We start from the raw sequence: 13,158 nt of genomic DNA on the forward strand, positions 1-13,158 counted from the left end.
AACTATGTTGTTTTTCTTACAGTTTGTACATAACTGCCATTCTTTGGTAGGGGTCAAGATAGTGGTTTACATTTATATGATATTTCTGGGGGAAAATCCTCTGTTCACGGAGAAATGTGTATGTTCATGAAAAAATGTTTATATTTCTTTAAAAAAGTGTCAAACATGACAAGCTACAATTTGTTAAAAGTCCACTTGCAGAACACAACTTTAGAATATCTGCATAACTAACCATATTAAAACTAAAACAATGGAAAATCCAGGATGGAATGTAACAATATTATGAGAAGGAAAGTTGCTACTCACCAAGTAGCTAAGATCCTGATTCTCAGACTAATATTAGGTTTGTGCATAAATTGGTAGCGTTTTTGTTTTGAGTGTTGGTAATCTGGTTCCTTTGTGCTTATTTATCAATTGTCATGTTTTGTTTATTGTTCATGTTGCTATTTGAGTTTAAATTTTGTCATTTAGTCATTTGGATAAAGTGAGTGGAGATGGATGCTAAAAAATTGAGTGCCAAGTGCAGAAATTGGAACATTTCCAACATTTTCTTCTGTTTGACTTCAGGAGAGCAGTAACAGCAGCAGAGGCAGCCAGAAACATTTGTGCTGTGTATGGGGATAATGCCACTGGGCTGAGCATGGCAATGAAATTTTAAGGAGGATAATTTTGACATTAGTAACTCTTCACTTTCAGCAAGACTTTCAGGGTTTGATGAAGATTGTTTAAACATGATAATACACAATTATTCATGTCAGTGTAAGAGAGAACTGGCAAATGTGATGAAATTTGCATGCAATGGGGAGAGTTCAAAAATCAGGTGTACGGGTGCCGTATGCTCTAAGCCAAAATCACAAACAAATATCAGTAGGTGGCCATATGAGCACCTTTGCTTGCTTGTCATCAATTGGCTGTTGAACAACACCAAACTTTCCTATCCTGTGTCATTACTGGTGATGATAAATGGTGTCTTTATGCTAACATACAGAAAAGAAGGGAATGGTTGAGTCCAAACGAAAGATAATGTTATGCATCTGGTGGAACAGTGATGGTGTTGTGTACTACGAATTGCTTCCACTAGGTGTAACTATCACTGCTGACATTTACTGTCAACAACTGAGATGTCTTGTAGAGGCAATACAAGAGCAATGACTGTGTGAAGTGATGCTACTCCATGCTAACGCCAATGCACATTCTTCTAGACTGACTAAAAACACTATACAGGAGTTGGGTTAGAAAGTCAGTCTGCACCCACTTTGTTCACCTGATCTTGCATCATCATATTTTCACCTTCACTCTCCACTGAACAGCCTTCAAGGAAGTTTCTTTCCAGATAAAAATGCATTCTGAACATGGCTCGACAAGTTGTTTGCCTGACAACCATATCATTTCTACAGTTTCTAACAACAAGAGAAGCGGTGCAAAACTGGATAGCGAACTCCACACTTCTCTTACTACAGTTGACTAACTTGAAATGCTTAGCCAATCTTCGTCTTTGGACACACAGCTATGTTGATCTACATAACTTCTTCTCCAAAGAAATAATGCTGGTTAGACAAGCCAAAAAATTACTATCTCTCTCACTTGAAATAACTCGGTACTCTCATACTTTCAGTTCAGCTCAGGTGTATTTTCCTTTCCACAAGTTTCATATAATTTACTCAAATCTAAGCCGCACTTTTTTTCCGGTTTTTGTAATCCAAAAAGCCGCCTGCAGCTTAGAATCGAGTGCAAAGCAAGTGGAAGTTCTGAAAAATGTTGGTAGGTGCCGCCACAACAAACTTCTGCCATCGAATATATGTAGCGCTACACAGGCATGCTTTGTAGGCACAAAGATAAATACTGGCACCAAAACCTCCATGTCAGTAAATAAATTTAAAAAAAAAAGGTGGAAGACGAGCTTTTTTTCTCTGCCCCAAGTTTCGACCACTGCATTTTCATACATTATCCAACGAAGTAAATACAAATTCCGTATTGTTCATCTTCAAATGTAGCAGAATTTCAATGTACTATGAAAATCCGACATGCAAGACTGTGATGTTTGATGGCCAACTCTACTTTCTGAATTTTTTCCTACCTGTGAGAAGAGATGGTTGCTAATAGGAACCTGATGAAATGTGAATCACATGCAGTATTCTCTTCACCATAAGAATAATATGAATATAAACATTTTGCCATGTAGTCTTTCGTGTTTGCTGCTATCTCATTTAAATCCTGTCTGCCTAATAAACTACGAAACTAGAGTGAGACAACAGCAAACGCGGAAGAATATACATATCGCTTCATGTTTATATTCGTATTATTCTTATGCCTAATAGTGATACAGTCAGAAATGAAGCACAGCAACTGACTAGATTTTTAATCCTAGGATGACTCTAATTTCTGTGCAGAATTTGATGTACTAAAGAAGCAGCCGCAAGGATTTTCAAACGGAGAAACATTATTGCCTAACTCTCGTTCAGAACATGTTCTATCATACGCAGTCTATTATTTGGTTCTTGTTGATCATTATCAAAGAAAGCAGCAGTGTAAGTAACAACAAATAGCAGTCTCTTGCCATTGTTTTGCTAATGAGATGATTACTCTCTCTTTTTTTTGAATTGTAAGCGGCGGTAGTGCTCACAAAAGCAAGTCATGCCGCGAGCAGTGACACGCAGTAAACACGCACTATCAGAATGCGACAAACAATGCGTGACACAGTACAGTAATGCATTTTCAGCTTTGAGTGACGTACACCTATAACAAAGAAAACAGCACTTATCAGATCAAAGCAAAATAAGCAATCGATTCAAACCAGACGAAGCACGTGAAAAAGGAAGGGTACCCGTATAAATACAGACGGAGCACCTGATGCATAGCAATGGCTACCTGGTAAAGCTTAATTGCTAAGCTTACGACTCGAACCAAACTACTGTAGCTCTATCGTCATTCATTTGACCTAAATTGTGTCTCATATTACAATGGACCAACTTTGTTTCGATTTGGAGGTGCGGCCTAAAACTTTACTCTCCCCTTGAATTTCGAGTCTCAAATTTCCAGTGCAGCTTAGATTCGGGACATTTTTTTTTCCTTTATTTCGAGTCTCATTTTTCAGGTGCGGCTTAGATTCGAGTAAATACGGTAAGCATACGAACTCTTGCAAGTCAACTACACTGATACCCATGAGATACAATTAAATATAATCACAATTGCATGGTTTTAACAACCAAATTATTTATATACATCCCACGTGTGTTGCTTCGTTCAGAGCTAAGACATGAAGTTAAAATTCTATAGTCAAATGTCCGTTTTTATGTTGTTGTCTTTTTTTTTTTTTTTTTTTTTAACAATCACATTCACTAACACAGCAAAGAATAGTGTTTAATTACTCCGTGTCCTTTCGCAAAGCTTCTTTGGCTCTTGCGGCAAACAGTTGTTGGCATTGTTTGACTGCCCCGATTATTGTCTTCTCATTAAAAACTTTGAACCTGCACACAGAAACCAGCGGTGCAGTAGATACCTTTTTGTTCTCTTACTTACTTTTAAAATATCGGGTGTTGAAGAAGGTGGAAGGCTGAGTGTCTCTAGAATCTACACCAAAATTCTTGAGTTACTACATATCCCTCCCCTTAGCTCGAACATGCGAATTTTATACATATTCATTATGTACTTTAATATCTCACATAATGCTAATTTATATTTTAATCAGTATACATTATATTTCATTTAGTAATTGCGTACTTAAAAGCAACCCCATTTTCAAGAAGGGACATCGAACAGATGTGCAGAACTAAAGACCTATATCTCTAACGTCGACCAGTTGTAGAATTTTGGAACACGTATTATGTTCGATTATAATGACTTTTCTGGAGACTAGAAATCTACTCTGTAGGAATCAGCATGGGTTTCGAAAAAGACGGTCGTGTGAAACCCAGCTCGCGCTATTCGTCCACGAGACTCAGAGGGCCATAGACACGGGTTCACAGGTAGATGCCGTGTTTCTTGACTTCCGCAAGGCATTCAATACAGTTTCCCACAGTCGTTTCATGAACAAAGTAAGAGCATATGGACTATCAGACCAATTGTGTGATTGGATTGAAGAGTTCCTAGATAACAGAACGCAGCATGTCCTTCTCAATGGAGAGAAGTCTTCCGAAGTAAGAGTGATTTCAGGTGTGCCGCAGGGGAGTGTCATAGGACCGTTGCTATTCACAATATACATAAATGACCTGGTGGATGACATCGGAAGTTCACTGAAGCTTTTTGCAGATGATGCTGTGGTGTATCGAGAGGTAACAATGCAAAATTGTACTGAAATGCAGGAGGATCTGCAGCGAATTGACGTATGGTGCAGGGAATGGCAATTGAATCTCAATGTAGACAAGTGTAATGTGCTGCAAATACATAGAAAGATAGATCCCTTATCATTTTGCTACAAAATAGCAGGTCAGCAACTGGAAGCAGTTAATTTCATAAATTATCTGGGAATACGCATTAGGAGTGATTTAAAATGGAATGATCATATAAAGTTGATCATCGGTAAAGCAGATGCCAGACTGAGATTTACTGGAAGAATCCTAAGGAAATGCAATCTGAAAACAAAGGAAGTAGGTTACAGTACGCTTGTTCGCCCACTGCTTGAATACTGCTCAGCAGTGTGGGATCCGTACCAGATAGGGTTGATAGAAGAGATAGAGAAGATCCAACAGAGAGCAGCGTGCTTCATTACAGGATCACTTAGTAATTGCAAAAGCGTTACGGAGATGATAGATAAACTCCAGTGGAAGACTCTGCAGGAGAGACGCTCCGTAGCTCGGTACGGGCTTTTGCTAAAGTTTCGAGAACATACCTTCACCGAAGAGTCAAGCAGTATATTGCTCCCTCCTACGTATATCTCGCAAAGAGACCATGAGGATAAAATAAGAGAGATTAGAGCCCACACAGAAGCATACCGACAATCCTTCTTTCCACAAACAATACGAGACTGGAATAGAAGGGAGAACCGATAGAGGTGCTCAGGGTTCCCTCCGCCACACACTGTCAGGTGGCTTGCAGAATATGGATGTAGATGTAGATGTAGAACCTCTTCTTTTTTCATTTTGATAATAACTATCTGAGCATTTCACCTAATGAATTTTTATATCTAGGAATCATGCAGACAACATTCTTGATTTCCAATCACAAACTCCAGGTGTCATAGACACTTAATTATTTCTTTTTTCATTCTAATTCTCTGTACTATTTTTTTCTTTAGTACGTTATAGTTTCATTACCTACAGTAGCTTGTAGTCTGGAGGAACTCTGGGCAAATGAAATTGTTCTTTCTGACACTTATAAACATAAAACATAATAATGCTAGTGGAATGTAAAATTCAAATTTATGAGAGTAATTTCTACAAAATGTTTGATTTCTGCCATGATACTGTCCTTTTCCCTTTAGTAACAGTACCTATACCTTACATACAGGTTGACCCTGTGAGCGCACTTCCTCCTTCTGTTTCGGTAGGTATCCCCCTCTTAATTCCTATTTTCCTATGGTACAGGTCAATCCCCTTCTTGGTGTCTCTGTCCACACAGTGTAGGTCAGTCTTTCTCAGATCTGCCTATCTGCCTTTTGTATCCAATAAATGCTGGGTGTGCCCCCCCCCCCCCCCCCTTTTATCCTCCCTGAGTAGGACTCATTGTTCATTTCCCAAGTATACACCTTTATGTACTCTATAATTAAATATCCTCTGGAAAATAAAATCTATTTCATATTTAACACTCACTTCCTAATACTTCACTTCATCCCCTAGAGTCCGGTGCTACTCTTCCACTTCTAAGCTTCCAGTAGATATCACATTTATTTACACTATTCTGTATATCATTCATTTACTTATGCCATACTTGTCCTCTATCCTACAAATCATCAGAACAAATGTTCAACTGACATTCCTGAAAAATTATCACAATTAGCTCCTTCTTGGTTTATGCTCATTAATTCCTCTTTATGTATCTTATGTATCCCTAATGTAGAATTATCATAGTTTTCATACACACACACACACACACACACACACACACACACACACACACGCGCGCGCGCGCGCGCGCGCGCGCGCGCACATATCCATCCGCACATATACAGACACAGGCAGACATATGTAAATGCAAAGAGACTGGGCAGAGATGTCAGTTGAGGCGGAAGTACAGAGGCAAAGATGTCCTTTGAGAACATTTCTGTTTTCTGTCAGATGGGAGTTATCCTTACAACACATTCTCCTCTCCTGAAATCCTCCCGGCCTTAGCCTGCAGTAATCTAGTACTCCACATACTCCACCCAACAGTTTCCACTCCCTCTGTCCTATCAGCTCCTCCAAACTCACATCCTCTTGCTTGTTGTTCACTGCTCTCTGCCAATGCACCCACTGATATTTACCCCTTCCTTGCTCCTCTTCTTTCAATTCCTTTTTTTCCATTCCCTCCCCCTAAACAGCCTCCCTATGCTGCACCAATGGGCCTTGTCTGCCACCTCTAGTCGCTGCATACTCTGCCAGGCAACATTGTTTCCTCTTCCCCCACTCATACCCTGCTACCCATTCCCCTTCCCCATTCCACTACAAATTGTTGCTCCCATTCAGTTCATTTGTTTCAGTCTGGCTTGAGCAGACAGAAATAGTGGTTGTGTGTGTGAGGTCTGCTTGCTTACATGAATGCATGTGAGGTTTTATTTTCTGATGAAGGCTGTGTCCTAAAACTTACTGTGTAACAGTCCTTTCATTATGCCTGTCTTCAACTCAATATATCATCTTAATGGAGAGAAGTTTATTAAACAGCTTAAGAAGATCTGCTATATAGATATTCCAGTTAAGATTTTCATCAATTTGCGCATCCAAGAACTTAGAACTTTCTACATTGTTTATTATCTTTTTTTGTTAACTACATTAATATGAGAGGGAGTATTTTTGACAGTGCAAAAGCTAATCTTACTGTGCAAAATCTGTTAATAATTGTTACAAAGGTTGTTGTTGTGGTCTTCAGTCCTGAGACTGGTTTGATGCAGCTCTCCACGCTACTCTATCCTGTGCTAGCTCCTTCATCTCCCAGTGCCTACTGCAACCTACATCCTTCTGAATCTGTTTAGTGTATTCATCTCTTGGTCTCCCTCTATGATTTTTACCCTCCACGCTGCCCTCCAATGCTAAATTTGTGATCCCTTGATGCCTCAGAACATGTGCTACCAACTGATCCCTTCTTCTTGTCAAGTTGTGCCACAAACTCCTCTTCTCCCCAATTCTATTCAATGCCTCCTCATTAATTACGTGATCTACCCATCTAATCTTCAGCATTCTTCTGTAGCACCACATTTCGAAAGCTTCTATTCTCTTCTTGTCGAAACTATTTATTGTCCATGTTTCACTTCCATACATGGCTACACTCCAAACAAATACTTCCAGAAACGACTTCCTGACACTTAAATCTATACTCGATGTTAACAAATTTCTCTTCATCAGAAACGCTTTCCTTGCGATTGCCAGTCTACATTTTATATCCTCTCTACTTCGACCATCATCAGTTATTTTGCTCCCCAAATAGCAAAACTCCTTTACTACCTTAAGTGTCTCATTTCCTAATCTAATTCCCTCAGCATCACCCAATTTAATTCGACTACATTCCATTATGCTCATTTTGCTTTTGTTGATGTTCATCTTATATCCTCCTTTCAAGACACTGTCCATTCCGTTCAACTGCTCTTCCCAGTCCATTGCTGTCTCTGACAGAATTACAATGTCATCGGCAAACCTCAAAGTTTTTATTTCTTCTCCATGGATTTTAATAGCTACTCCAAATTTTTCCTTTGTTTCCTTTATTGCTTGCACAATATACAGATTTACTAACATCGGGAAGAGGCTACAACCCTGTCACACTCCCTTCCCAACCACTGCTTCCCTTTCATGCCCCTTGACTCTTATGACTGTCATCTGGTTTCTGTACAAATTGTAAATAGCCTTTCGCTCCCTGTATTTTACCCCTGCCGCCTTTAGAATTTGAAAGAGAGTATTCCAGTCAACATTGTGAAAAGCTTTCTCTAAGTCTACAAATGCTAGAAACGTAGGTTTGCCCTTCCTTAATCTAGCTTCTAAGATAAGTCGTAAGGTCAGTATTGCCTCACATGTTCCAACATTTCTACGGAATCCAAACTGATCTTCCCCAAGTACGGCTTCTACCAGTTTTTCCATTCATCTGTAAATAATTCGCGTTAGTATTTTGCAGCTGTGACTTATTAAACAGATAGTTCGGTAATTTTCACAATCGTCAACACCTGCTTTCTTTGGGATTGGAATTATTATATTCTTCTTGAAGTCTGAAGGTATTTCGCGTCTCTCGTACATCTTACTCAGCAGATGGTAGAGTTTTGTCAGCACTGGCTCTCCCAAGGCCGTCAGTAGTTCTATTGGAATGTTGTCTACTCTCGGGGCCTTGTTTCGACTCAGGTCTTTCAGTGCTCTGTCAAACTCTTCCCGCAGTATCGAATCTCCCATTTCATCTTCATCTACATCCTCTTCCATTTCCATAATATTGTCCTCAAGTACATCGCCCTTGTATAGACCCTCTATATACTCTTTCCATCTTTCTGCTTTCCCTTCTTTGCTTAGAACTGGGTTTCCATCTGAGCTCTTGACATTCATACAAGTGGATCTCTTTTCTCCAAAGGTCTCTTTAATTTTCCTGTAGGCACTATCTATCTTACCCCTAGTGATGTAAGCCTCTACATCCTTACATTTGTCCTCTAGCCATGCCTGCTTAGCCATTTTGCACTTCCTGTCGATCTAATTTTTGAGGCGTTTGTATTCCTTTTTGCCTGCTTCATTTACTACATTTTTATATTTTCTCCTTTCATCAATTAAATTCAATATTTCTTCTGTTACCCAAGGATTTCTACTAGCCCTCACCTTTTTACCTACTTGATCCTTGCTGCCTTCACTACTTCATCCCTCAGAGCTACCCATTCTTCTTCTACTGTATTTCTTTCCCCCATTACTGCCAATTGTTCCCTTGTGCTCTCCCTGAAACTCTGTACAACCTCTGGTTTAGTCAGTTTATCCAGGTCCCATCTCCTTAAATTCCCACATTTTTGCAATTTCTTCAGTTTTAATCTACTGTTCATAACCAATAGATTGTGGTCAGAGTCCACATCTGCCCCTGGAAATGTCTTACAATTTAAAACCTGGTTCCTAAATCTCTGTCTTACCATTATATAATCTATCTGATACCTTTTAGTATCTCCAGGATTCTTCCATGTATACAACCTTCTTTTATGATTCTTGAACCAAGTGTTAGCTATGATTAAGTTATGCTCTGTGCAAAATTCTACCAGACGGCTTCCTCTTTCATTTCTTACCCCCAATCCATATTCACCTACTATGTTTCCTTCTCTCCCTTTTCCTACTCTCGAATTCCAGTCACCCATGACTATTAAATTTCCATCTCCCTTCACTACCTGAATAATTTCTTTTATCTCATCATACATTTCTTCAATTTCTTCGTCATCTGCAGAGCTAGTTGGCATATAGACTTGTACGACTGTAGCAGGCGTGGGCTTCGTGTCTATCTTGGCCACTATAATACGTTCACTAAGCTGTTTGTAGTAGCTTACCGTATTCCTATTTTCCTATTCATTATTAAACCTACTCCTGCATTACCCCTATTTGATTTTGTATTTATAACCCTGTATTCACCTGACCAGAAGTCTTGTTCCTCCTGCCACCAAACTTCTCTAATACATAGGTATCAATTTCCATTTTCCTTGTTGGTGCTTCTGTTATTGGCTTAATGTGTAACAGTCTTTTCATTATGCCTGTCTTCAACTCAACATGTCATCTTAATGGAGAGAAGTTTATTAAACAGCTTAAGGAGCTCTGCTATATAGTTTTTCCAGTTCAAATTTAATATGTAACAGTCTTTTCATTATGCCTGTCTTCAACTCAGCATGTTCAAATTTTCATCAATTTCCACATCCAAAAACTTAGAACTTTCTACATTGTTTATTATCTTTTTTTGTTAACCACATTAATATGAGAGGGAGTATTTTTGACAGAGCAAAAGCTAATCTTACTGTGCAAAATCTGTTAATAATTGTAACAAAGGTATCAATTTCCATTTTCTTTGTTCATGCTTCTGTTATTAGCTTGAGTATAATGCTTGTATAATCTATAAAAGGAGTTTATTCAGGATCTGGATTCAATTAAAGAAAATAAGGATAAAAAAATTAGTTTTTAATTGAGAAATGTGGGAGTGGAAATATGAGGCTATCACTTCTATGCACTGTAAAAACTACAGTTTACTTTTAAATATAAAATTAGGAGTTTATACAAAGAATGAGACATTCTACTGATTATCTAGTATACTGAGGTGTTAGATTTCTATAAATGAATGATGTAGCAAGAATATTTCTATATACTTACTTATCAAATATTAAATGCAAAGTCTGTGTTATATGAATGCCTAGCCACACATTATTGTGATTGAGTAAGACCCACTTTGCTACAACTTCATACCATGATAGAGTAATACTTCATGTGCTTGAGAAGAGTTTATGAAACTGTCATTGTTCATAACATTAATACCAAGAATTTTATTTATTTTTATTTCACAAATATTGAATGAACTAACTGGCTTACCCATATAACATAATGCACAGTGTGCTATCTTGTGAGACAGGGAGGTGAGCCAGGCCCATGTTGAATCCAGGCAACAGATTAATGACTGAGTGTAGTTTTCAGGTGGCTTCCTGTGCCTGCTCCCCAAATTCTGCCTCAGAGGGAACGTTTCACAAACACTTAAAATACAGTCATACAGAACAAAATTTAGTGCACATGACTTCCTTCACTTATTTACTTTGTCAGAAAGGGCATCCAGCTGCTCGGTTAAATAATGGAAATAAATTTGCCAAATCCTGAATCTGCATACAATACAGGATAAATGCAAGGGAAAAGAAAGAGTTTCATTTATTAACTAAGAAATTGCTATGTTTTTGGCACAAAATGACATAACACAGGACCTTTCAGTAACTTGCAAGTTAAATAATGTAGGAATTTGAATTTTTCTATTATACTGCATCTTGATAGTATTTGCCATTTTCTTCTTTCCTTCCGTCATTTCAGAGAAAACACTAGAGAACAGTGATTTTATGTGCTTTCTACATAATTCAAATAAAAAAAGCAAGCTCTTTGCCAAAACTGTGGCTTAAAGGGGTTTAAAAATGATTCATTCACTGCAATAGATAATCCATAGGCATTTCAGTGTGTTTTCTGATGGTTCGTTAACAAGATTATGTATTTACTATAAATGTCTCATACATGTTGATTCCAATAGAAGTATGACAGAATTGTTATTTATTGTTTCAGATGCAGCAAACAAATGGAGCAGTTTTGCCCTGAATACTTTCTGTACAGAAGCACTTAGGAATTTTGATTCAGAAGCTACTACTTCAGAAAACCCACCCCGTTTCACATGCCCTCACTGTGGTAGATCATATCGATACAAAAGTTCACTGACTTCTCACCTTAGGGTTGAATGTGGGCGTGGACCACAATTTCAGTGTCCTTACTGTCCTCAAAAGACAACACAAGACAGTAGTCTAAGAAGACATATTCGGAAACTTCATCCTGGAGCAAGTCTGGAGATACATTGATACAAAAGAAGATCTATTTAAGTATCAGCTGCCTTAAATAATGTACTTTCTGTTACTTTTACCATGGTAACATGTAATCCAGATCTGAAGCTCTTTGCTGGGCTAACAGAGACACACACAGCTTTGTTATTAGGATCAATAGAATAATATTATCCTAGTTCAGAGGAGTAAGCTATGGGTTCTTAAATCCACAGAAGTCCACTGATCCCAGCTGGGTTTTGAGCCACTGCAAAGGAAAGGTACAGTTAGTTTCTGCGGCTGGCATTGGCCAATATTGGAGCAAATTTGGCTGTAGTATTTATTTTCATCTCAGCATCTGTCTCCAACTCAATACAAATATTTTGGAGAACTAATGATTTCCAAAGCTTCACAGAGAAGGATTTGAAGTAAATCTGATGAGACAGTATGAAAATATTCTCATGTTTAAATATAGAAGTAACTGTAATATTCAAGTGAAAATATACACTTAACTGAGGTGAATGTGATTAGAGTGTTTAATATGATAATTTGGTTCATCAGTAATGCAGCCAGATAAACAAGAAGCAAATGTTTAATGGCTGTTAGAGTGAAACAATTGTAGTACAGCTGACAAAAGCACAAAAAGCAGACAGACAAATTTTAATTTCTACAGTTATAGGTATCTTCCTTGTGACCTCCTGGAAATACAGATGAAAAAAGTAATGTTAACAAGAAAGATAAAATTAGTGGTGCAAGGTAGAAGTCACTCACAAAAAAGTACCCACAAAGACAAAAGTGGTAACTGAAAAGATATTGTTATATCTGGCTGCTTCTGTGTAACTTCTCTCTCAGTTTGGTGTTCTGAGTGACATTTTCCTCTCCTTCTTACTCTGTTAATCTTAACGTCTCCCCTATTTTGCCAGCTGTTAATAAATAATACAAGGACAAAATATCTGTTTGGAAGCAGGAGAGTCATTGTTTTCATTTTCCATTTTTATATCTTTAAGATCCACCTTTTTCAGCAAATAGTAAGTGCTACTCTTTTTAATTAAAGTATTATTGGATATCTTTAGTCTTCATTTTTCTGAATCTAATTCATCAGGCCAACAGGACTATTCATAACTTTCAGTTAATCTTACTAAGAATGAAACAAATATTTTAGTAAATTCTAAAATACTATTGTTTTTATTTTAATGGTAAAAAGTCCTAGAATGTTTTCATAACTACTGTTCATCAGATTTCTTTCATGTAAGTATGTGAAATATACCTCATATTCATTTAATACTTCTATAACAGTTTTTTCATTTGTGTGTCATAAGGTAGTTATGACTTAATACATAATTTATTAAATGTGTTAGAGTATCTAAAAGGTTTCACACTGTTTCCTGACATAAAGCTGCAAGAAACATATAAACCTCTTATGAAACTGGTGAGTTCACTTACATCAGAAAAAGGAGTGGTTCATGTTTCACCTGCTGCTTGAGAATTAGTGGTGGATCACTTTTCTTTATCTCCAAACAATCACTTAATATACCAATGTAAGTCCA

General features: G+C 37.7%; 1 protein-coding gene across 11 annotated transcripts in view; it reads left to right on the plus strand.

Moving 5' to 3' along the window:
• Nucleotides 1-13,158, plus strand: part of LOC124605166 (longitudinals lacking protein) — a 547,673-nt gene that overhangs the window by 427,322 nt on the left and 107,193 nt on the right. For 3 of the 11 annotated variants that reach the window (XM_047136655.1, XM_047136657.1, XM_047136664.1), the window contains one exon: nucleotides 11,367-11,668. The exons of the other annotated variants lie outside the window; for them this stretch is intronic. In XM_047136655.1, coding sequence (XP_046992611.1) covers nucleotides 11,367-11,653 — 287 coding nt within the window. In that variant the 3' untranslated portion in view covers nucleotides 11,654-11,668. Of the gene's footprint in view, nucleotides 1-11,366; nucleotides 11,669-13,158 lie in introns of those variants that run through there. 11 annotated transcript variants of the gene reach the window in all.

Source organism: Schistocerca americana, chromosome 3, assembly GCF_021461395.2.
Source record: "Schistocerca americana isolate TAMUIC-IGC-003095 chromosome 3, iqSchAmer2.1, whole genome shotgun sequence".
Classification (NCBI taxonomy): Eukaryota; Metazoa; Arthropoda; class Insecta; order Orthoptera; family Acrididae; genus Schistocerca; species Schistocerca americana.